Source organism: Tetrao urogallus (genome assembly GCF_951394365.1).
Source record: "Tetrao urogallus genome assembly, chromosome: 24".
In the NCBI taxonomy this organism is placed as follows: Eukaryota; Metazoa; Chordata; class Aves; order Galliformes; family Phasianidae; genus Tetrao; species Tetrao urogallus.
In genome coordinates this window covers 3,191,883-3,216,758 of record NC_136837.1, presented here as the reverse complement: position 1 = coordinate 3,216,758, position 24,876 = coordinate 3,191,883, and the positions used below count along the sequence as shown (strand labels likewise).

Here is a 24,876-nt window from a genome sequence, read left to right as displayed (position 1 = left end):
TGCACGGAAAGATAACTGTTGCTAATTTGTTTCAGTGATGATGATGCCGAAGCATCCTGATGGACTAGTCCTGAGCAGTATCTGGGTCTTACCAAAGAGGCTGATGAACTTCAGAAAGCCCTCATTTTGCCATGACTGGGAAGAGGGGAGAAACATTACAAGTTGGGAAGTCTGAGGGTGGAGAGAGGAAGTGGTCAGGCATGGATTGGGGTATTGGTAATGATCTGTGGCACAGCAGTGATGTAAGTGGGTCATTGCCCAACACAGGAGCAAAGGAGGGGGTGGAAGAAGCAGGTGATTCAGGCAGGAGTGTGGATCAAGAAACAACATCCAAATTGCCAAGGCTGCGTGGAGCGATCCGAATCCTCCCCCCTCCCCTCTTTCCTCACTGCTTTCAGGTACCGCTGAAGTCAGCACACATCCAGGATGAACCAATGTTCCTGTGTAGGAGCAACGCTGCCAGCGCCGTGCAGATCCCTCCCTGGGCTGGAGGGCGTGAGCAGCACAGAGCAGGAAGGAACATGTGATGCAGGCAGCCGAAACTTTGGGGGAATTTAGGTCAGCAGAATCATAATGCTAATGGGTTAAGAGGGGGAGGTCATCAACCCCACTGCTGTCTTAGGAATCACAGTGGCACCGAGGGCACCTTGCTGTAAACCAGCACCAGCAGTGCTGTGCTTGGGAATCTGGGCTCTGCTCCACACTGCCATGGCTCGTGGGACCCCCAGGAGCCCCCACCCTGAATGGCTCTGAGGTCCTGGTGAGGTCCCTACAGGACGCCCTCAGATCCCGTCCTCCTGCATCCACAGGCACTGCAGCCACTGCCCTCTGCAGGCACACATCCACTGCCAGCTCTGCATCCCTTCCTACCAGGGATGCCCTTCCCAGAGAGACTGATTTCTGCCTTCTGGAGGACTGGTGCAGGCTGAGAACAAGCAGTGTTCAAGGCTCTTCTCCAGTCCCCACAGCAAAAACCCCTCTGCTCTTCTCATGTCGAGCTGCAGAAGTCCTGTCCCAGCTTCACAGCCTTGCTCCAGGTCCCAGCCCCGCTCCTCTGCTCTAAATTTCCTGTTCTTCCTCATAAATATTTTCTACCCCAAGTCCAAACCATGCAACAAGCTTCTAAGGGTGACAAACCCATCAGTTTTGGTCTCCCAGCTTTATTTCTCGGCTCCATCACTGCCCAGCAGCCTGCCTGCCATCAGACAGCCTGAATCAGCCGATTATACCACAGCTCTTTAATGAATTTCTCCTGCTGAGCAAATGTGCTGGCAATCAGGAATAATAATAAACAAGGCAAGAACAGAGGGGAAAATATCCCCATGATTAAATTCCATCTTAAACAAACAAGCTGATGATGTCAGCGTCTCGGACAGAGTCAAGTTCTTGTCAAGTTCTTGACTTGGCTTATCACTGGCCTTGCCCTAGATCAAACAGCAGGTTAAACCTTTGAGATTTTGGAATTAAAGAGAACCAGCCATGTGATTGCGCCCTGAACAAAGGCAGAACCAGCTGTCCTGGTGCTTATGGGTAAGACCACAGGGACAGCAAACCAATGCAACGCACGTGGGAAGGAAAGCAGAGCAGTAGCATGTTGTTGCCTCAAAGGCAACAGAGCTCTGGTCCAATATGGGCATGGAAATAAAGGATGGGGCTGGGGAAGAGCTCCAAGAGCAAAGCTCCTACAGCTCAGTGCCCAGTGCAAGCTTCAGGAAATCCATTTCTCTGTGTGCTGGCTGGAGTGAGTGATGCTGAGAAATGTGACATTGGCCCCATGGATGAGCCCACTGAGCCTGGCATCTTGGAGAGCTCGGGAAGCACTGGGGACGTAGCTGTGATGTGATACCTTATGCAAGCAACAGGTGAAGGCAGGACCACGTCACTCCGAGACTGGGATGTGGGTGATGGGTGTTGTGCCAGGTCACAGCTGAGTCCCACCAGGACACACCTGGCTGCTCCCTGCCCTGCTGATCTCAAACCGCCTTGTATTTGCCAAGCACAGACTTTTCCTCCCAGCGTTCATCTCACAAATGCACTTTCTGGGCTCTTATCTCCTGTCCCCGTGCTGGTGATAGCTTTGTTTGGGAAAAGTCACATTGAGGTTTCTGGTGAGTGTTGATAGGACCCATTGGCGTAACGCTGCTTTCCTGTACTGGCACAGCCCAGCAATGGGACTCCAGTCCAGTCAGTGGGAATCAGAATTTGGTGAGAGAGAGAACAATGTGATCTGGAGCCGTGTTGTGCACTGTAAGGGCCCAAACTCATTCTAAACGGGAGTGTGGCATTCAAGGAATGCCCATCTATAATTTAGAGAGAAAAAAATCGGTGCTCTGGAAATACTGTTTCCTCCTTTTTCTACCCCCTTTCTATCCCCCTTCTCCTTGCACAAGCATGTGCACACACAGATCTTCTGCTGACTGTTAGTAGAGGTCAGAGGTCTGGCCTCTTCCAAATCCTGGCTGGATCTTTGTTAGAAACATCTCTCTCCCAGCTGCATTGCCCAAGAACGGGCTGTAAAAAGCTGCTCTCTCCTACCCCAGGAAGAAGGCTCTGGCCACAGACAGCAAGCACAGGTGCAAGGGTTTGGTTGCGACACCAGGACAAGGTCTTGACTCCAGCTGCTCTGAACCACTGCTTCCAGCTCCCACACAGCTCTGACTGCAGGTGCCATGGGAGCCCTGGGGCAATGCAGCAAAAGGGCTCACGTCTCTGAGGGACAAGTGGGGAAGCTGTCACCTCTCCCCTGAAACCCTTGGATGCTCGCTTGCTGATATGGGACATGGGAAAGGACAGGGTAGTTGTGGTGCTGGATGCTGAAGTGCTGGGTGCTGCAGTGCTAGGGGCTGTGGTGTTGGATGCTGCCATGCTGGATGCTCCCCGAGGCCGAGCTCTGCCTCAGCCTCACACCACACACCTGCACCTATCTCACACCTTCTCCCTTTCACATCTCCAATGTCCAGCTGGGCTTGCCAAGCACGCTGGCAGGAAGAAGAGAAGGAGGTGGAGGTTTCTGGCGTCAGTCAGCTCAGATATTTCAGAAGGATTTGATATAATTCTCCCCACTATCAACACCAGTCAGCCCTGCAGGTCCACTCCCATGTCCGTCACATTCTCCAGCCTCCTGGTATCAAGTCTGGCTGATGGCCTTCACCAGCAGCTCGTCACCAGGGCAGTGCCTTCAGTGGGGCTGTTTGGCTGGGCGCACCTTTTTGCAGTTAAATTCCCTCTGACCCAACTTGCCTTTAGCTTTGTGTTGCCCTAGGGCTTATCTGTAGGAAAAAAGCACCTTGAAGAATTGAGGTCAGATCTATAGCCCTACGTTTTTGGCATAAATATATTGGTAATAAATGCCTTTCCTAATAGTGCAGATAACTTGGGGAAGGGGAGGAGGCAGAAGTTGGGAACCAGTGACTGCATTGCTAGGGCTAAGCTGCCAGCATGCACTGAATGTGGGTTTGTAACTTTCTACTAGTTTCTCCCCTTTGGAAACAGAAGAGGCTGATGCCAGGAGAGTATGTAGTTCAGTGATGAAAAATGTCCTACTCCAAAGTTGGCTTTAGCCTTGGAAAAGGCAGAATGACAGTCTACAAAGTTCAGCAAAGACTTAGCTGCTTCAATCCATTCTCCTTTCAGAGTTCAGGTTCCTTCATGATGGCCAGTGCAATAAATGCTGGGGAGACAGGAGGAGGAGAGAGGCACGAGCTGGTCCTGCCTGACTGCTGGAGCCAGGATGGATCTGCTGATGGCCTCAGCTCCATCATCCCTCTGAGCAGCCGTCCTGTGCTCACACTCCTTCACTTTCACCACGGAGCAGCAGCCAGGCGTGGAACAAATACTTTCTTTCCATTTAGATTAAACATTTAGGGTGTTTGGTGGGTGATTTCCATCAGGCAGATGGCTTTCCTCTTGTTTGGAGTGACCCAACCCAATGCAGGCAGCAGTGCTGCGCTCTGCTCCCGTGCAGCACTCTGGAAATAGCCCTGGGCCGCTGCCAATGTTTGATGTACCACTTCACATGAGTTTCTAACCAAACTAGCTCTGTGCTTGGTAACCAGAATAATAAGATCTGCAGACATCTGCCAGCTACGGAAGGTGAAGCCAAAGTGTTTGGCTCGAAGGGAGCTTAAAGTAAAGCTCTGGTATTCGGCAGCCTGACTCCTGCTCCTTTTAATGCTGTTAATGCAGCAAATGCTGTGGGCACAGGGATCTGCTCTGTGTTGGCAGCAGGTTAAACAAGCCCAGATTTGGCCAGCTCTTTCCATGATGTGTTTGATCAGCCCGCACGCTCTCAGCTCCTGCCCTGCCCTCTGTGGCTCCTGCAGTTGCACCCAGTGCCGTGCCCAGGGGGCTGTGCTGTGCAGGTGGAGCCCATCCCAGCCAGGAGAGCCACAGCAGCAAAGAGATTTGGAGCTAAGAAAAGGCACAGTGTGATGGCTCTGAGGGCCCAGAGCATCTATTGCCTGCAGCCCCAGCTCACTGCCTGCAACCACTCTGCCTCGCCCTGCAGCAGGGACTCCTTCTGTCCTTCCTCTGATAGGAGACAAGAAAGGGAGCCAGGATGGAGACTGACTTTTAGGATGTATCACCAGCTGGAGCTCCATGAGAGTGCTCCAGAGCTGCCAGTTGCCCTGCTCTGAGCTGGTGGCAGTGCCTGGAGGTGTCACCTTGCTGCTGGCAGTGCTGGTTGCCAGCTCCTTGGCAGGCAGAATGCAGTGTCTGACCTTAATGGCATTTGCTTCTGTTCCTAGGAAGCAGTGTGCCCTTCCTCCCTATCCCTTGGCTGCTCCCCCTGAATACAGAACCCTTGGGATGGGGAGGAGGAAAGGTTTGAAAGTGAAATTAGAAGCAGAAGTGAAGGCTTGGCCTCCCTCATGAGTCTCTGCATGCCTCCGACACAGACCTCGCCCTCCGCCTTTGAAGAGCAGGTGGGCAACACAAATCCCAAAGGAATTAAAAAGTCTGCAGGCTGCAGCATTCTTGCACTGAGCCGGGTGCCTGCTGAGAGCTCCACAACACAAACAGCCGCGGGTCAGCCGGTCCATCCTCCCCCAGAGGTAGAGGGTGGGAGAGCATTTCTTTGCTGGAAAGCTCTGCTCTGGGGCAGGTGTCACTTCAAAGGAGGGAAGGACAGGTCCCAGATGAAGCTTACAGCTTGCTTGCAAGTAAGGCATGGATATATTTTATTGGGGCAGAGAAGAAAGCGTCTTGCCTTCGTGAACATCAGCATACAGCAAAGGGAGGAATTCTTCTCTAGTCTGTATTTGAGGGATCCTGCCCAAAATGCACTGTCACACCCCATGCAATGGCACCAGGAGGAGATGCAGCCCCTGCAGCCGAGCTCAGCCTGCCAGCACTCCTCATTCCCAACTCCAGCAGCTCCTCCTATTCTGCCTGTGTGTGCCCACAGCCATGCAGTCGTGCACCTGCTGTCCCAGGCAGCAAAGACCCCTCGCTCAGGCTGGATTCCTATGCACAGCGAATGCTCCTCTCTCATTGCATAGATTTTGCATAGATCTGCACATACCTTCTTGCTGTGCCTGCACGTGCAAAGTCTAATCTGTGCTGTCACATCCTCGGGGCAGGGACCAGTTACAGATCCCATGCACAGGACGTTCTGCTAATAAGGATCACAAAACTGAGGGTCTCTCATCAGTACTTCTGCTCCTATACCAGGGAAATCCCCCCATGGATCTCAGCAGGAGGCAGCCAAGATAAAAGGATAAGATGGTAAAATTTATACCAGCAATGCCTAATTCAGGTATTTGGCTCTTTCAGCCTCTCCTCATAAATCAAGCTCCCGGATTGCAAGTGTTGCTAATTCGCCAGTAAATCTGCTGCCACGAATCCCCTTTGCAAAAAGAGGGAGACAAAAAAGAAAAAAAAAAAAAAAAGAAGAAGAAGAAAAAAAAAAGGACCAGTTCTCCAAATACTGAAACTCACACCCAGTGGCCGTGCAACCAGAGGGCAAATCCCCCACGCCCACCCAGACAAAGAGCGGATTGTTGGTGCTGGGTTACCTGCGCCTCGCCGGGCGAAGGGAGGGCCGGTCCTGCGCGGAGCCGCGGAGGTGGCACGGAGAGCGACGGAGCGGAGCTGCCGAGAGCCGTGCACAGCTCTGAGCTCAAATAAGCCCGTGAGTCATTTATAAATCACCTCAGTCAAGGGGACCGAGGGCTGTGCTCGGCGCCTGATTGGCTTCTCCGAGGTAATTGCAAGCAAGTACACCCAGGCTGAGCCTAGGAGATAGCTGGGGAGATAAGGAGAGATCTGAAGAGGGACAAGGGGTTTTTTTGGATGTCCCCCCTCACCCCACCCCTTCCCGCTCGGTTCTGGGCTGTTTGATCCCCTGTGCAGGTCCTGGTGCTCTGGGCTCCCCGTGACAATAGCCCATATTCAGCGGACCCCTCCCTCGCCCCGACCGCACGCGGTGAGCAGAGGATGCTTTGTTGGCCCGGGGCGCTGGGCAGCGTCTCCTGGCTTTTGTGCTCCAAAAAGGACAATGGGGTGCATTGTGCCAGGGCCTGGACCCCGGGCTTTGAAGGTGGGATTGGCAGGGGAGAGCAGCTTCTATCTCATTTCCAGGTTCAAAGAGATGAGAGGAGCGGAATCGGATGGGAAGTGATGGGTGAGGGCAAAGGGCTCATCCTCAGCACTGCATGGAGCCACGCGGTCCTCTCTGTTGTAGGGATGTGGCAGTGATGAGATGGACAGCACCCGTAGAACTGACACAGCCATGGCAGAGCTCCGAGTGAGGGGGGAACTCATCTCTGTGCTCCTGCTGTCGCCCAGATGTGAACCATCTGCAGGGAGAGCGCCGCTGCCTGCATGGCTCCAACTTGAGCCTGAAACGCAGGTGGGAAACCTGCAGGGAAAAGGGAAAGGGGAGGATGCAGGCAGTGGGATGGCAGGAAGGATGAGGGCCATCAGTGCAGAGAGCTGTGGTAGATGCACACCTTGGCCATCAGTGTTCACTGTCACAAAACCTCGTCGTATGGGAACCAATAGCCATGCCAGCAGCACGCCAAAGCAACACCCTGCAGCGGGGTGCTGCCACAGGGGGCTGATTCATTGCCCTCTTACAGACAGAGGTAATAATTGCCAAGCACTTGTCCTGTAAATATCATTAATAACTCCTATCAACTGCTTTTTAAAAGGGCAGCCTGATAGGCAAGGAGCCCTTTGAAACGGAACTGCGTGACATGGCAAGAACACAGCCAGGCCACCCCTGTGCCCAATGGTCTCTGGTGCTGTGTGAGCCCAGGGCACGGCCCCAGGGGTGCAGGGGGTCCTGCAGGTGTGATGCATGCAGGGAGAGGAAGCAGAGTCCATGCTGCCATGCTGGAGTTGCGTGCTGCCGTGCTGAAGGGGATGCTATTGCTGTCATAAGGTGGGAACTTTTCCTGGCATGTGTCTGAAAGGTGCATTTTTTCCCCTCATCTTCTTAAATCAACATCCCGGCGTGGGGCTGGAGATGTGACTGAGGGACATGGGGGTAAATGGCTTCAATGAGACCTGTACCCTAGCATGGGATAGGACCCAAAGCCCTGAGTTCATTCATCCCCTCTGATCACAGCTGCTTGTCTTTGGGAAGAGGCAGCTCCATGCAGAGATCATCCAGCCACCCCCGTGTCCAGAGCAATGCAGCTCCCCTTGGCTGGAGCCACTCCAAAGTCCTGCTGGGTGTGATCAGGGAGAGATCAGCCCCGTGCAGCCACCGATGGTCCTTTGGCATTTCTTGCAATGGGAGTGCACTCCTGGGCAAATTCCAGTCTCAATGACTATTAATACAAGTCCAATTCTGCCCCTTTCTGCTGCAGCCCAGCTTTCCTTATGGGATATGGTCCTAACAGCCCAGCCAGGGTCGCTATGGGATGTGGGTGAGTATTTGGGAGCGGCAGGGCTGCCCCAAAGCAGAAGGGTGCTGAGGGGTGTGAAGGCACCTCAGGGTCTTCTCTGAACCCAGCATGGAGTGCTGAGTGCACGATCTACTGAGCTGCTTATCTTTGGGTCTGATAACAGCATTCCGAACAGTGCGACATGTGGATTTATTTGCAGATGATTAATATTAGCAGATACATTGCACTTATTGAGGGTAATAATTCAGCAGTAATTTACTGCTGGGAATGATGGGAAAGCTTCCTCAAGGCCCTGGGTCACAAAGGGGAGGTGGTGCAGCCCCCGGGAGAGAGGGGTTTGGTTTGTGGGTGCTGCTGCTGCTGGGAACTGAGCAGAACTCCCATCCCATCCCATCCCATCCCATCCCATCCCATCCCATCCCATCCCATCCCATCCCATCCCATCCCATCCCATCCCCATCCCATCCCATCCCATCTCCATCCCATCCCCATCCCATCCCATCCCATCCCATCCCATCCCATCCCATCCCATCCCATCCCCATCCCATCCCATCCCATCCCATCCCATCTCCATCCCATCCCCATCCCATCCCATCCCATCCCATCCCATCTCCATCCCATCCCCATCCCATCCCATCCCATCCCATCCCATCCCATCCCATCCCATCCCATCTCCATCCCATCCCCATCCCATCCCATCCCATCCCCATCCCCATCCCATCCCATCCCCATCCCATCCCATCCCATCTCCATCCCATCCCCATCCCATCCCATCCCATCCCCATCCCCATCCCATCCCATCCCATCCCCATCCCCATCCCATCCCATCCCATCTCCATCCCATCCCATCCCATCCCATCCCATCCCATCCCATCTCTCTCTTCATTCCATCCCTTTTTCCATTCCATCCCTCTGACCTTGGAGCCATCTCCATGTGATGGAGATGTGGGGCTCACCTGAAAGGCTGCCACCAGCTGCCATGGGGACCAGCAGCTTTATCTGGGCAGGAACGAGGAACACCACATCCTGGAGGGAGATGGTGGCATTATTTACAGTGCTGAGCTAAAGAAGGGAATGCAGTGTGGAGCTCAGCACCACGTAGGACATTCTGTGGTGTGAACATAGAGCTGCAGAGAGCTTTCTGGATGTCTCCTGCATTCTGTGTGCTTGTGGCCTTCCTCAGCCCCAAAGGCAAGGAAGGGTAGGGAGCAATGACACCATGGCCCCTGTGTGCCTATAGCCATGTGATACATGGTGTTGGTTGACCTTTTTATGGGAAACCCATGGGCCAGGAGAGCAGGGAGGGCATGGTGTGATCCAAATAAGTGCATTTCCAAATAGGAGGCTTGCAGCACAGTTTTCCCCATCCTGAGGGGCAGAGCCTCAGTCCCATAGAGGACACAGATGGGGCCGGAGGCAGCGCCCTGCTAACTGCCCGTCCTGCTCTGCCTCGGGTGACCTTGAGCACGGGCTGTTATCTTATTTGTGAAATAGGCACAAGATAGCTGCCTCCTCTGAGGGAATGCAACGTGTGAGCATCAGCAGAAGCGCCGGGAGCGGGGAGCAGCCCCAACCCACACCTGGCTCTGAAAATGCCTTGCATTGCGGGGCTGGGGGGAGCGGGGGCTCAGGTGCAGCAGGGCCGTGGGTGCTGGTGCTGAGGAATTTGGGCTCAGGGCTGGCTGCAGGCTCTGCCTCCCATTGCTGAGCCCTATCCCCCCCCGAGGCTCTCTTCCCACTCTTTGAATTAGCAGAGCCATCAGTTGTGAGGCTCTTTGGATTCCAAGAAAGGGAGGCTTTTCAATTTGTAAAATTCCCCCCCTAAATAAGTGTGGGGAGGAGGGGGGCAGCCCTGCAGTGTGCAGCTTCTCCCTCCATCCTCTGACAGTGTGGTGTGAGGTGGTGCAAAGCTTTGGGACACTGCTGAGATGGGGAGGATGGAGGGGGGGCTGCTTATGGGGCTTGGGGGCTGCACCTGAAGAACGATCACGATTCCAGGAGGGCAGGAGCCATCACTGCTGGTGCACTGCTGCTGTTGGGTTGCATGGCCTTGGGCAACTCATTAAGGCCAAAATGCTCCAACTGAAGTGATGGGAGATAAGCGGTGAAATAAAATGCCTCTTTGTTAAGGGTTCTGAGGTCAATGTCTTCAGGAGTACTCAGGTGTTTGGGATGAGGATGGCCGTGCTGGAGGTCCTGTCACCCTGGTTAGGGAGCTCAGCCTGCTGGTGCTGCGATGAATGCTGCAGATTGGATGTGGCCAGGCCCATGGCTGAGCTCCAGCAACAGGAGGCCAGCAACGAGCTGGGGCTGCTGCTCTGCATGCCTTTAAACCTGAATAAATCATTTCAGGCCCATGTGTTGTTTCACTTGCACGAAATCTACCCTGACAGCTGTGGCAGAAGCGTGGGGCTCTGCCCTGAGCCAGGCTCAGCAGTGGGTTCTTGTGGGCTGCTGGCATCCCCAGGGGCACTGTGTGCTTCCAGGGCAGCAGGAGGAAGCACTTTGCATGTTCCCTTTGGTCAGTGTGGGTGGGTTCACCCACGGGGCTGCAGATCATCGTGGGTCACATCTGCCCGTGCTCTACAGGGCCATCGGTTCATGCAAGACTGTTCTGAAAAGCAGAGGAGTTGGGGTGCAGTGAGCATCTCATCTGACAGCAGCGACACATCCACGTGTGTGTAGGTGTGTATATCGATGCATGTACACATCTGTCCCCTGGAGGTGACCCCCAGCACCCAGACTCACACACGTGGAGCTGGGGCAGGAGCATCCTGATGATGTGCACTATGGGGCTCTGTGTCCCTGCCCTTCCTTGATTTCACCCCAGTGAAACCAGTCCTTGCTGCCCTCTTATGGGAACCTTGCAGTCATTCAGCCCCTGCACGGCCCTCAGTGTTTTTGCAACTGCTTTGCCAAATTGACATTAATTGTGGAAGGGGAGGAAAATCCTCCAGCTCCAGCTCATGCCCCAGGAGCAGAGCACAGGTGGAGGAACCCGGGGAGTGCTTTGCTGTGTCGGGAAGGGCGTGTGGGGCTGTGGATCACTGCTGACTTCAGCACATCCCCTCGCTGCCTGCAGCCCCTAATCCTCCCTACGTGCAGCCTCACAGATGGCCCCAGGTCAGGCAGAGACCCACGGCCCTGTGTGACCCCACAGTGACACACGGCCAGGACAGGGAGCAAAGGACACTGCGGGGACCCCGAGGAATGGGTTTGAAGGGGAAGCATCAATGTGTGCTGTAAGCAGGTGGACAGCAGAGCTCAGGAATGGGGAACAGCACGTGCTGATTGCACATCGCTGGTGGTGCCCACAGTGCCACAAAATGCCATTGGTGTCCCCTGCAGCGGGCTTTGCTGAGGGTTGGTTGGAAGTGAAATGATGGAGTAGTGAGTAAAGAGGCAAAGAATCGACGTCCAAATACTCAGTAACATCAGCAGTGCATGGTGCCATCGGAGATGATTTGCTCTGCCTCCTTCCTCATGCCACCTCCTTAGCAGGTGTCAGTGGCTGCCTTGCAGTGCAGGGTGAGCAGTTCAGGGGCTGAGCACGGTCCCAGCACAGCAGCAGATGGGGAGCAGGCAGAGGTAAGGCTCAGTTTGATGCCATCACCTTATTTTTCATATCTGGAACTCTTGAAGGGCTTCCTGTAACTTTGAACGCTGGGGGTTTATCATGTTTGTCTTAAGACCAATTGCAACATCTTCAAGTGGCTGAAACTGTATGCAGTCAGGCCCAGCTCCGGGCTAATGGGGCTCTGCTTTGGGACAGAACCACTGCACAAGGACAGGCTTTGTCCTATGGTTTTCCATTTGGGAATTAGCATCCTCAGGTGGGCGTTCTACCGAATTTTGTGCATTGCTTCAATCAGTGAAGGGGAGCCTGCAGCAAGGTGCAAAGCACAGAGCCCAGCATTGGGGCTGGGAAACGTCTGACGTGAAGTATGGCAATGCAGAGTCACAACGGAGTGAGGGCAGAGCTCAGTTCAGTCTGGTTTCTGTACGGTCTCCACGCTCAAGGCGCTCTGCCGGGATGAGCTGGTGCCACCGACCACATAGGAACTCACTGAGTCACACAAGGCAAATATTTTTCCCTTTGATTTTCACCCTGAGAAAAAATCTAGAGCTGACCTTGTTAATCCCACGCATTACAAACCTCCCCCCCGTCCTTTATCACCTTTCGGCTGTGGGGTAGAGTTACCAGCTTAGCACCTCTGCTGGCTCCTGCCAGCATCCTGCCTGGCGCCCGGCCACCTCATTGAGTCTCCAGGTCTTCCTGGAGCCCTCCTGGGCACCCAACCCTCCTGTATTGCCCCGACCATCCTGGGCATCCTGATCCCATGGCTGTGCTGCAGGAGCTGCTCTGCACACACAGCAGTGGGAAGCAGCTGCATGCTCTGACCACCCAACACACAGCTAGGGAATGACCCCATGATTGAGTCCGGGTGGCTCTGGTTAGTTCAGAAAGGACAACAATCCAAATCTTGGGGAGCTGTGTGTGGTCTGTAGCTGCAGCAAACACCCTGCTGTTCTCCATCCCCTTGAGCTGGAGTCCATTACCTCCAAAACAGCCCTTCTCTCCCTGCTTCTCCATCTCCCAGGCCACATCTGAACCACATCTGGCCACTGCAAGCAGGGTGAGCTGCAGCTGGAGTGATGCACAGCACAGGGCTGGGTGCTGCACCCCATGGGTGATGCTGGGCTCTGATCTCACTGCAGACAGGCAGCAGCACAGCCAGCTGTGGGACGGGGCCTTTGTCTGTCTGTTTTGGGGGCACAGATAAAAACAGCATGGGGGAGGAAATAGTTAATGCCCTTCTCCTCTGAATATTAAGGGACAAATCCTCTCCCCGGCTTGGTGCCCAAATAAACAGGCTGAGAGCATTGCGTAAGGAGGAGATGGAACACTTCTGCATGCCTTGCTGGAGCCTGGCAGGTGAAATGCAGAGCTGGGGCCCCCGCACCCTCAGCACCCCATGCCCAGCCTGTGCTCGGGTTTCACTCTGCCCTGCTGCCTCCTGCACACAGCAGGCACGCGGAGTGCTGACACTGATGTCACAGCCATGGGTGGGCATTGCTTGGCTGGGAACAGCTGCAGTGGTGATGTTGCAAAGGGAAAGGGTGATGCTGAGCACAGCTCCTGCGGGAGTGAGCCTGGAGGATGCAGGAGGCCCTGATGTGGAGACCTCCATAGGTGGGCACAAGGCAGGGACACCAGGGAGGCATCTCTCCATGTTCTGACAGCTCGTGATGCAGCAAGGAAGGTGGCACGGGATGGTGGCAGGAGGTGGCTGCAGCCATCAGGCTGCCCTGCCCCAGCCCTGGGCTGTGTCCCAGTGCAGCTGCTGGAAGGTGCCCCATCAGAAGCTGAGCTATGCCCTAAGTGCAGCGAGTGCAGCTCCCTTCGGGCTCCCTCTGCTGACAGCTGCTCCACCAAGGCCATGCCACTGTGTGCCCTGGGTGACTTCTCTTCAAAATTTGCACAGGAAAAAAAACAGAACAAAACAACAAACGACTCCCAAAAGCAATTCTCCTCCCAGCTCCTGACGCAGGGCTTTGCAACCTCAGATCCCTCCCTGTGCTGTCAGAACACTTTGCAACCAAACGTAGAAATAAAAAGGAAATATTTAATTTTCTTAGGAAAAAAAAAAAAAAGAAAATCCCTGACAAAGTGCTTTGCAGAGGCTCCTCATCAACGAGGTGGGAAATGGAAGACGTTTTACAGAGTGGGGGAAACTGAGGCACAGGGCGGTGATGGGCGCAGCAGCCGAGCCTGGGGGGATGCAGTGCTCTCAGAGCTGTGTGCCACCCAGTGGCCCCTCTCCTCTCCTGGGAGCAGCTGTGGGGTCTGTGCATGGCGAAGGCTGCAGTCACCCAGCGATGCTCTGGAGGATGTCCCATGCCCCAAAGGCACAGCCCAGCATCCTGGCACCGTTACTGTAGGGTCGCTGGCACCGCAGGGACACCCCTGTTTGGGTGCCAGGTGGGTGGAGAACAGAGCTCACCAGGGGTCACTGTGCCTGATTTGGGAGAACAGATCCAAGCAGCAGGACCTGGGTGCACAGCCCAGCCTGGGCACATCAGGAGGTGACCGACCATCTCATATCGAGGCCTGAGGCAGAGCCCTGGCACAGCCAGGGGACACGGAGACCCAGGCAGGATCCCAGCGTTGGCATCACAGCATCAGGGTGCATGGGATGCTCAGCCACGTGTGCAGATCACAGCACAGCTCCGGTGCTGGACTCAGCAGCATCTCTTGGTGGGTTTGTCTTCAGGAGTGAGCTTGATGGAGTCGGTTAAATAACTCTCGTAAATCCCTTTATACTGGAAAAAAAAAAAAACAAAAAACAAAAAACAAACAATAGAGAGAAGGGAAATGATGAGCGGAGCTGCCTCAGCCTGAGCACAAGCAGATGAATGCGAGCCAAGGAGAAAGCAGCGCAGGCTCGCTCCCAGTTTGTGGGTAAGGACAAAATCCAGGCAAAAGGCACGCGGCTCGGAGCGGAGCCGCCGCCCCATCGGCGACACGGGGACACGAAGGACGGCCGCTAGAGGACAGTGGTGGCACACCGTGAGCAGAGCGACAGCGATTCTTGCTCCTTCCCGACTTTGTTAGAGATGGCTGCACGGAGCAGGCAGTGCTCACCGTGGTCAGGGCTTGCTTGGCGAGCGTCTCGAAAGCTTGTGCCACGTTGATGTTGTTCTTGGCGCTGACTTCGAAGTAAGGGATGTCTTTTTCCTTGCACCAGGCGGAGGCAAGCTCTTTGGGCACCTGCAGGATGGGATCCATGTCACAGCCCTGCATGGACACTGCCTGCTGTCCCCGTGCTCCCCATCACCCCTACCTCCCGGTCACAGAGGTCTATTTTGTTCCCCAACACGACCATGGGGAAATCGTGATCCCTCGGGATGACCTTCTCCAGGAAATCATCTCTCCAGTTGTCCAGGGACTCAAAGGACTCCCTGTCTGTCACATCGAAGGCCAGCATGCATCCATCAGAGCCCTTGTAGAAGGTCGACACCATGGACCGGAATCTCTCCTGTCCCCCTGTGTCCCAGATCTAGGGCAGAGAAAGGCACGGACACACCAACAGGCATTTGGGGACACGGGTGTCACGGGGGCAGGGCAGCAGAGTGCCTCACCTGCAGCTTCAGGGGGGTTTTGTCCACTGCGACGACCTTGGTCAGGATGCTGGCGCCCAGCGTGGTGCGGTAATCTTCATAAAAGGTCTTGTGCACATATTGGTGCAGGAGGGAGGTTTTGCCCACACTGGTGGGATGGAAGGAACACAGGTGAGGGCTGTAAGCTGCAGAGCCAGGCTTGAGGGGTTGGGTTGGGTGCAGCCAGCATGAAGGCCGTGCGCACACAGGATCCCGGACTGGGGCATGCATGGGGTTCCCCCATTGCCCTCCCTGCAAGGACAGCGTGGGGTTTGGGCAGCACACAGTGTTTAGAAGGATTTTGCACTGCTTAAAAGCAAAGAGAGACTCAGCAGCCCCAGGGATCCGTGTGGCTCCTTACCCCAGAGCTCCTATGATAATGATCTTCAGATCCACCTTTTTGCTGGCGTCCATGGATGGGCCCTGCGGGGACAAGAAGAGTCACACACTGAGCACTGGCAAAGGGACAACCAGTGCTGGAGGTGCAGGAGCAGCTGTCGGCCCCTGCAGCCCCCCTGCTCCCCCCAGCACCACAGGATGTGAACTGAGCTGTGCCAGGAGCAGTGCTGGGAGCAGAACCCCCTGTGCCAGCCCAGCCCACATCACCACCTGGGGCTGCTCCCCAGTGCCACAGCACGCCTGGACATGCTGCCATGTGAAAGCCTGCCGTGAGAAACCTCCCAGCCCTTCTGTCTGCTTCTGAAGTGCAACTCCCTCCTCATAAACCTGACGAACAGGGAGGGGGGAATTGCATTTATGAAAGGAGATCGTGGCTGGGTGGCGTTCCTGGCTGTTCTGAGCACTTCAGGAGCGCTCTGAAAGGCAGGAGCTTGTGGGGGAGATGTGACCTCGGTGACAGCTTCAGTCCTGGTTAATAATCACTGCTGAGGGCAATGCCCGTGTCAGGGACTTGAGCCCTTTGCTGCCTCTTCAGCACCTGTAGGAAAAGCCCGAAACTGGAGCTGGGGTTTTGCTTTAGATTTTTAGATTTTCAGATTTTTGCTTTAGATTTGCATAGCCCCAGCGAGCACCAAGCCCTGAGCACAGCAGCACCCCCTCCCCAGCCGGGACAGCGCGCAGTTCCATCCCTCCCCCCCAGCGCTGCTCGCACTGCAGCGCCAGCCCTGCTCTGCCAGGGGAGCCCTTGAAGCCCTGGAAGCGCTCGCTAATCCCTGCATTTTTTCCCGATGCGTTGTCCGGCTCCGCGCAGCTCTCCATACACAGGGCGTGAGCACCACGCTTCCTCCGCCAGAACGAATCGCCCACCCGGATCCCAACTTTCCCACCCTCCCCATCCACGATGCTCACCGAGCCCCGTGCCGAAGTTCACCCAGCCCTCCTTGTCCCCGTGCCAGCCTTCCCAGGGCCGGCAGTTTTATATCCCGCCCCATGCGTATCCCAAAGCTTTGCTCCGAAGGGGTCTGAGGTTTGCGCACCCACCTGTTGAGGCATCGTCCTCCCGGGCCGGAGGTGCGGAGCTCTTTCGGGAAGAGCCAGAGGAGGAGCAGGAAACGGCGTTGGCCCCAGCGTTGGTTCCTTCTGCTCGAGGGAGGGCGGCTGCGTTCCCCCGCGCCGTGACATCAGCACGAAGGGGCCGGGAGCTGCGGGGCGGGCGGTGGTTCTGCGGGGCTGGGCTGGATCGTGGCGCTCAGCATCGCTTTATTGCACGGAAACCAGCGCGGACTTTGCTCGGTTGCTCTGCTGAGCAGCGCGGTGGGGTTGGAAGGAGCGGGGGGCTGCAACGGTCCGCTCCCCCATCTCAGGGGCTCTTTGCGGCTCTTTCGTAGGCAGGCGAGGTCCGGAGCAGCAGCGTTCGCAGCCCTGCTGGCCGTGCAGTGTTCACGCTCAGCCAGCGCCCACATGTGCGCTGCCACCCCATGCACAGCCCGGAAGATGGGGACGATGACATTAGGAGCCCTACGCCCAGATTCGGCGGCAGCTCCTGGAGCAGAACGCGCGCAGCACTCTAGAAGGATTTTATCGCTCTCCTCGCTCAGCAAAACAGATCTACTGAGCGCGGCAGCACGCAGCCGCTCACAAGCACTGAGACATCTCCCCATGAGCATCGGCACAGTGTGAGGTGTGTGCTGCAGAGACATCGCAAGAACTCCCAGTGCCACGTCTGCAGAGCTGTGCTTGGCGGTAGGAGCAGTGCCTGGGAGCGATGCAGGCATGCAGGGGCAGGTGCTGAGCGTTTGCCAGGGGTGCAGAAGGATTCAGAGCTTCCCCGCCCTCTTTTGTGAACCCCCAGCCTCCCTCACCATGAACGGCAGCCACAGGCTGCTGCATTTCTGCTGCCTGTACTCATTTTTTGCTTTGCTTGTTGGCTGTCCCCAGCACCAGGGTGAATTCAGGAGGTGTTCCTGGTCACAGCCCAGCAGTGACTCATGCTCAGCAAGGCTGGAGCTTCCCACTTGCAGCCTCACGTGCTCTCTGTCAGAGGACAGCCATGACCCTGCTGTCCCTTCTATCTGCAGATGCTCCTTGTGGGATCTAAGAGATCTCCGTGCTCAGCAGGACAAACTCTCCTCCTCCTTCCCAGGTGTAATTTTGGGACCTGTTTGGCCTGAAACTCTGCCTTTCCCCCACAGGGCAGGCACAGGGAGTGGTGGGGAGGTGGGAGAAGCACCCAAGCCTCTGGCCTGCGGGCAGCTCTCTGTCTGGTGGATGGCACTCCCCAAGAGCAGCTCTCTCCTGCCTTCTCCTGGTCCCTGTTTGTTGCCTTTTGTGCTGCTTCACCTTTGCCCTTGCAGGAGGACTCTGTGGTGTCTGTTGCCCCAGATCTGTCTGTCCTCCTCCTCCCCTTGTGCCCATCAGCCTGGCAATGGGTGATGCTCACCGGTCAGATGATCCCCATGTCTCCATGTCACCAGAGATGGGCTGTGTGGTTGCGTTACCACAGCTGATGCCCACTTCTGCTTTTGTGCAGGAGGGCCCGGCCCCATCAGAAGCCCAGCCTGGGCCGGTGGCAGCTCTGCTTTTGCGTGGTTTCTGATGAAAAGGGATTTTCCTGGGCTCCTGCTCTCGTCACCACTCTCAGAGCAGTTGGGGCAATCTTCGTGCAGTGCAGCACAAAGCAATGCTGTGGGCTGATGCCCTGACAGCTCCCTTGCCTGCTCAGCAGCTCCTGCAACCACAGCTGCAGTCCTGCTTGCTTCACCCATGGTCAGCAATTCCATGGGCAAAGTGTGGGAGTTTGTGCCCTGTGACAAGGAGGAAGGGCTTGCAGCTGGGAAACAGTGAGGCACAGGATGGCTGCAGGCAGAGGAGAGACTCATGTGGGCAAAGAGAGGAGACGTCATTCCCTGCAGCAAGCAGAGGCCACAGAATGAGGGAAGGGGAAGAAAGTAAAAAGTATCCCGATGACCAAAGTATTCTCTATGAGTCGTGCAGCTACTCCTGCTCTCCAGGGACAGAGGGAGATCCCTACTGAGACATTGCTGGAGCAACATCCCCTGAGCATCAGCTGGGTGCTGAGAGCTGTGGACCTCTGTCCACCTCCGCTGTCTTCCCCTTCTCTGAAGCCCACCAAGGGGGCATGGGATGCTCTGGGATCCCAGGAGCAAATGGCACTGGAGGGGTGATCCTGGATAGGTCCAGGCAGTGCCACCATCATTTAGGGACACCAGGTGGTCCCTCGCTGTGCTGGATGCCCCCCTCCCCACCCATGGCTGCGGTGATGGGCAGATCCTGCAATGCCCAGCAGCACTGTGGTGTGCAAAGTGTTAAGCTGTCAGGAGCTGCAGGAGGAGAGCAGACCTTTGTCCAGCTGCCCCTGCACCTTATCTGCACGATGCCTGGGTGAAGCACAGCGAAAGGTGATGTCAATACAGCAAACAGTTACAGAAACCATATGCTGGTCAGCAGCACAATCAGTGTTTCGAAGTAAGGCAGATATTTCCTTTTGCGGCAAACAGAAATCCAAAGCCTGGAAGTGTTTACTTCCATCTCTGAGCTTTGCAGTGACCATTCAGCTCTCCTCTGGAATCGCTGCAGGGGGATCTGAGCACCCCATCCCCAGCCCTGCTCTGAGCTCAGCCCCGCAGCAAGGCAAGCTGTGCAGAGCCATGGATAAAAATAACCCTTCCGTGCACTTCCCCATGTGCTCAGGATGCATCATGCATGAGCCACCACGCATCACCCACGTCCCTTGCACTGTCAGCAATCACATGCGCTGCGGTGGCTCCTGGGGAGGGATGCAGCTCCCTGAGACCCTTGAAGCCCCCAACCCACTGTGCTGGCTGCAGAGATTTGGCAGCACACAGCTCTGTGCCTTCGTGCACCCACGAACCAGAGTCCTTTGAGAGCTCCTCGGGGGACTGAAGGAAAATCTGCTGGAAGTCACCTGCTGTGCGGGGAGTTTTGTGGCACAGAAAGAGCCGGGGGGTTTTTTCGCTCTCCTAATGATCTCTTCATTTGTTGGTGGCAGCTCAGCCTGCTGAAGCCGCGCATTTTGCTGCTGAGCTCTGCCCTCCCAGCCCCTGCCCTGCCCAGATCCACCTCCCGGGGCTTTCTGAGCAAACTTTCCACTTCTTCCACTGCAGAAATCCCAGTGAGAGACCACAAAGGCCGACCCTCCAGACCAAATGAACAGCGCGGTCTCCTCCTGCAGCTCACTCCAGCACAGTCAGCACTGAGGGTGCACAGGAAGGAGGACACAGATTGGGGCAGCAGAGACCTGCAGGATCACTGCTTTGGGAATGGCAACCACTCCGGGTTCTGTTTTACCAAAGCATTTATTGAGCCGTGTTCAAAAACATGACAATCTGCAGGGCGTGCTCCGCAGGGCCGCCCGAGGCATTTTGTGTGCACTCCTCGGCACGGAGTGAACCTCCGTGTGCTCTGCACTCCCCGGCTTGGGGACTTCTTCTCCATCCCCATGGCGCTGAGCAGCTCCTGCCCCACTCGTGGCCATGGCCGCAACCCGGCAGCTCCACTTCCCTCCCACCCCATAGGACTCACAGCCCTAAGGGGCAGCGGGCGCGAAGCCCACCCGGTTATTTCCACGGTCGAAGACGGAATAATACTGTCGGATGAAAACGTCACCCAAAATCCAGAGGGGTCCGGCAGGAGGGGGGACATCCATACCCTGGAAGCCGCTGAGGCAGATGTCCATGCCGTCACTTTGCTCCTGCAGGGAGAAGAGTGATGCTGGGGTCAACCCAAGAGCACACAGAAGAAGAAGGAAGGGGGATTTGGGGTCCTGGGAACCCAGCAGGTGGGAGCTGTGGGTACCATGAGGGTGTAGGCTTGGGCAGAGAGCGTGTAGGGAATCCCACTGATGGTGAAGGTGACGATGGGCATCGAGCTCAGGAGGCTGCAGTCCACGACGTACTGCAAGAAAATGGGGATGGCTCACATGCCAGCACTGTGCATTCCTCTTCCCCCACCACCACCTTGGCAGTGGTCCCCTGATGTTAATACATGGGCAGCAATGAATGCAGAAAATCTCTGCTGTGATTGCCTCAGTGCCACAGCACGCAGTGCTACCCTCCTTTGGGTACCCCTTGAAGCACTCCTCCCTGCAGTGCCCATCCCCAGGGCTTTGCCCCTGCTCTCCCCCCCTCGCTCTCACCTCACCATCCATAGGTGTGGCACCAATATATCTTTGCATCTCCTTTATGTCCTTGGTGGGACCAGTGAGCAGAGACGTGCCGGTGTCCACGATGGCCTGGCAGCCATTGGCACAGAAAGCCACCGTCCCCCCTACCTGCACACTGCGGGAAGGTGCAAGAGATGGGGAGCACTGGGGATAACTGGAAGGGACCCCAAACCCCCACGCTGCCCAGCCCCACTCACTTGTCCAGCTGGATCTGCCAGTAGCCCTGCACTGTGACCGGCACCCAGTGCAGGGTGCCCAGGAAGCGGGAGGGATCAAAGCCCCCAAAGAGCACTTCTCCACCCAAGGAGGAGTCCGGGTTCCTGGAGGAAGGGGGGGATGTGAGCCATTTATTTTCCTTTTCCATCTCAAAAAGAAAAAGTGGATTGATACCCCTATGCTTCCCACAGATGCTCAGGGTTTTAAGCCTCACTCTGGTATGGTCTGAGCTCTGTGATGCTCAGCACGCTTCCAAAAAGCCTCCTTGCCATCCTGCTGCTCCCTAAAAGTAACACCTGCACCAGAACCACATCCTTACGCGCTCATGTAGACAGAGAAGATGGGCAGTTCCACCAGATCTTGGGCCATCATGTTGTCAAAGACAGGGGTGACCCCATCCACGGCCAGCGAGGGGTACGCCAGCCCCAGGATCCCATCAAATTCCGAATCCTGGAAGGTTTTTCCCGGCTCGCTGACGCTCTCTGCAAAGGGCTGGTTGCACACGGTCATGCCTTCCACCTGTGGGATGGACGGGGCTCATTGATGGCTCTGGGACATCCCGTGTCACGACTCAGAGCAGACGACCCGAACGCGACTCACGGTGACATCATCAGAGCCGATGATGCCAGTCAGGCTGCCGGTCCCATACTGGAGGGAGATGGGGAGACCCAAGGGCTGGTAGGTGCTGGAGCGTGACGGCTGGAAGCGGGCGTGATTGGCTGGGGAGAGAGCAGCTTGCCAGAAAAATGGGCATGTAGGGGTGCTTTGGGGAGCTTTGCTGGGGGGAAGGGTGAGCTTGTGCAGTATTCAGTGAGAGACGACGATCGTCAGTGCTATTCCCAAAGCACAGACAGCGATTCTTGCAGCCCATCACTGCAGGCTGTGCTGTTTCTGGCTTTGATCCCCAACCCCTTTGTGCTTTGCAGGGCATTGCTGCGTGATGTGCTGCAGTGCTGGGAGCTCAAACAAGCACAGCACTTGTCCCCAGCCCAACCCCGGGCACCCAGCCCAGCACTATGGTCTCTGTGCCTGCCTTGTTCCTGCCACTCAGCTCCTCGCTGACCATCCGCATTATGTGCTATAATCTCTCCTTGTTTGCTCAAAGGCCCTCCCATAAGAATGGCCCAAAGATCCTGGCTGATATCTCCCATGGGCCGATGGTACCGGGTCCCGGTGGTGTGATTGCTGCCAAGCAAATAAACCCACGCTGCTCCTATCCCCACTGCACCCCATGCAGAGTGCAAACACTGCACCTCCTGCATCCTGCTGCTGCTCTGACCCCATGGCCCCACTGGGGCCACTTTGCACAGCCTGACTCGTTCAGGGATCCCCTACTCACTGCAGGCTTTGCTGGTGCAGTAGATGGATGGCACCCAGAGGTTGGAGGAACCCGTGTCGAATATCACCGTGAAGTTCTGCGGTGGGGTCCCGATGGAAATCTGCCCAAAGTACTCCATCTGGGAAAGGCAGAGTAGAGGCTGTTGTTGGCTGCTGGAGCCGCAAAGCACCCTGGCGGAGGGGCTGTGTGTGGGGTGAATAGGGAACAGTGTGAGGATGGCTGCATTGTGAAGCGTTTGTCTGCCTGGGCTGCATTGTGCGGAGGGAATAGAGAAGCCAAATATTTAAGGAACAGAAGTGCAAGCTGAAAACAAAGGCAGGATGGTGGGTGCGGGCACGAGCCTCTTCCCGCAGGGCTGCAAGATAGGGTCCCCTTGTACTCCCCAGCACAGAGATGCAAACAATACACAGAGCTCTGGAGACCCCTTTTGCCTCTGCCCGTGCATCCCTTGTGCAGAGGCCTTCTCTGCTGCTGCAGATGGAGGGGAGTTTGGCTCCCGGGGCCTGGGTGGGTAGCACAGAACAAGCAGGGGGAGGGCTGGCAACGAACACGCTGCCTTGTTTGTGCTCAGCATCATCTGCAGAAACAAAAGGAGCAGCCGGGCGCAGGCAGCCACCATCCCAGGCATGCTGCAGCTCGTTCCTTGCGCGGGAGCAGATTTATTTGAGAAGGATTTGGGCGTTCAGGAGCACTCATGCAGCACAGCAATCTTTCAGGACGCTCCGGGCTGCCACCAACTCCACTGCACTCACATCCAGGTAGTTGATGAGGGGCTCGTTGGCTTCCCCGAAGAGAGAGCAGTCCTGTGTGTACTGCACCATGTCCAGCCTGTGGGCCTTCCAGAACTGGGAGAGCTGCCCACGGTCCCGCAGCGACTTCCGCAGGGAGCGGTGCCGCGTCAGGGTCACCCTGCAGAGCACGGGTCTGCATCACTGCATGGGCACAGGGCTCGGGATGCTGCAGTCCCTGCGCCTCTGCACCCACCCCAAGCATCTCCCAGTGCTGATGCAGCCCTCAGCTGCGTCCTCACCTCCTGTGTGGGAGATAGCAGCGCTTCCCCCCCCCCAGGAAACCCCCAGCACCCTGCGATCCCCTTTACCTCTTCAAGCCGCTGCATGGAGCGAGGCAGAGCACGGCGAGGAGGAGGAGGAGGAGGAGAAGGCTGTGCATGGCGGCGGTGCAGGGCTGCACGGCGAGGTGGTTCTTATACCAACAGGTACACCCTCGCCCCGCGCTATCAGCGATAACGCCCCTCTCCGTGTCAACACTGGGCTTTGGCTGTGGCAATGAATCACTGGGCACCTCTCGGTCAGGTCAGAGCGCCGGGTTGCTGGGGAGGACGAGGGGCTGGGCCACGTGGGGCTGTACGTGGGGTGGGTAATGGGGGACCTCTGGGCACCCCTGCTGTTTTTTTCCTCCCCATCCCAGGTTTTTTCGCTAGGGTTGCAGGAAGGGGACGTTCAGATGGTGCCGAGCTGCCTCGAAAAGGCAAAGATCTCATTAGCCTTGATGAGCTGCTCAGGAATCTGCAGCTTTGCTTTTTGTCGTCGAAGCACCGGCTTTGGCAAAAGCTGCTTTGCTTTAGGAACAGTTACATGTTGCCTTACAGCCACTGATGGGTTCTTCCCCAGTGGTTTCTGTTTAATGCTGGACAGTCATCTCATTAAGCATCTGAGAATGCAAATAAAGGATGCTAATGAACAAACACAACTCCTATCTGCTGCTGAGGCTTTGTCTTCCTGTGGTTGTTTCCCATGTTTGTGGCCCTGCAGCGACTGATGATGGATGCCACAAGGAGAGGTGTGAGCAGCACTCACGTTATTAACAGCATTTCTACCCCTAGTGCAGCGCTAATCAATTTCCCATTTATTGTGGTTAGACCGTTTTATTTAATCTTATTAAATTAATGGCAAAGCAACCGGAGCTGAGGGGTCCGTAAATGCACAGCAGTCACCTGGAATGCTCTGTAATGGGATGGATGGGTGGTTCTGCTAACATTGGGCTGGATCCCAGGCCAGGAGCAGATCTGCTGTGTGTCCCCACGTCCCTGCACCCAGGCTGGCAGCTGCAGCCTTTCCACTGAGCAGCCCTTGCACAAAGTCCTCCCTATCATATTTTAAACACTGTTTCATACTCCTTTCCCTACAGTTCCATGCATCCTCCCTCCTTGTCCCAATGATATGTGGGACATAAAAGGATTAGAAAAAAAGCAACCCTTCCTATAAGCAAGGGGAGGATCAGCCAAAAGCCGAGGAGGCACAGCAGCACATCCACTGCTCCAGATGTGACTTATCCATTGGAAATCCCCTAATAAACCCCTCCTGCCCTCAGGCTGTGTGCTGGGGAGCATGGGCTGAGTGCTCCACGTTTGGCACTGGAAAAGATCCCTTCTTGGGTCAGAGCTGGAATGGCCACAGGGAGCAGGGATGCGCTGTGGATGGGAAGCGACCTCCCCTCAGCTCCATTTATGGCACCTGACTCATTACAAGAAAGCTGCTCTCAGGCTAAAAATAGGTTATCTGCATTCTTTTTTCTTCTCTGTATTTCCTTTCCTTCAGCCACTTCCACTATTAGCAACCAGTGATTCACATCATACCCGAGCATCACCTTCTGAAAAGCCTTTTTGCTCTGATTATCAAATCCATCTCCCACCTGCTAATCTGTTTGCATATCACAGAAAGAGTAAAACCCTGTAACAGCAG

At 55.9% G+C, this 24,876-nt stretch overlaps 2 protein-coding genes across 2 annotated transcripts; both read right to left on the bottom strand.

The window, feature by feature from the left end:
- Window positions 1–14,099: 14,099 nt before the first annotated feature.
- On the bottom strand, window positions 14,100–15,437 carry RAB7B (RAB7B, member RAS oncogene family; the record flags this gene model as incomplete). Its single annotated transcript, XM_079546514.1, has 5 exons — window positions 15,379–15,437; window positions 15,000–15,126; window positions 14,702–14,917; window positions 14,503–14,628; window positions 14,100–14,180 (listed from the first exon to the last, which is right to left on the bottom strand). The coding sequence occupies exons 1-5, from the start codon at window positions 15,429–15,431 to the stop codon at window positions 14,100–14,102; spliced, it is 603 nt and encodes a 200-aa protein (XP_079402640.1). The 5' UTR covers window positions 15,432–15,437.
- Window positions 15,438–19,983: 4,546 nt separating this feature from the next.
- Window positions 19,984–23,323, bottom strand: CTSE (cathepsin E; the record flags this gene model as incomplete). The annotated part of the gene is made up of 9 exons (XM_079546268.1): window positions 23,274–23,323; window positions 22,927–23,083; window positions 22,175–22,292; window positions 21,436–21,554; window positions 21,155–21,354; window positions 20,817–20,939; window positions 20,593–20,734; window positions 20,253–20,351; window positions 19,984–20,148 (listed from the first exon to the last, which is right to left on the bottom strand). The coding sequence occupies exons 2-9, from the start codon at window positions 22,993–22,995 to the stop codon at window positions 19,984–19,986; spliced, it is 1,035 nt and encodes a 344-aa protein (XP_079402394.1). The 5' UTR covers window positions 22,996–23,083; window positions 23,274–23,323.
- Window positions 23,324–24,876: the final 1,553 nt, after the last annotated feature.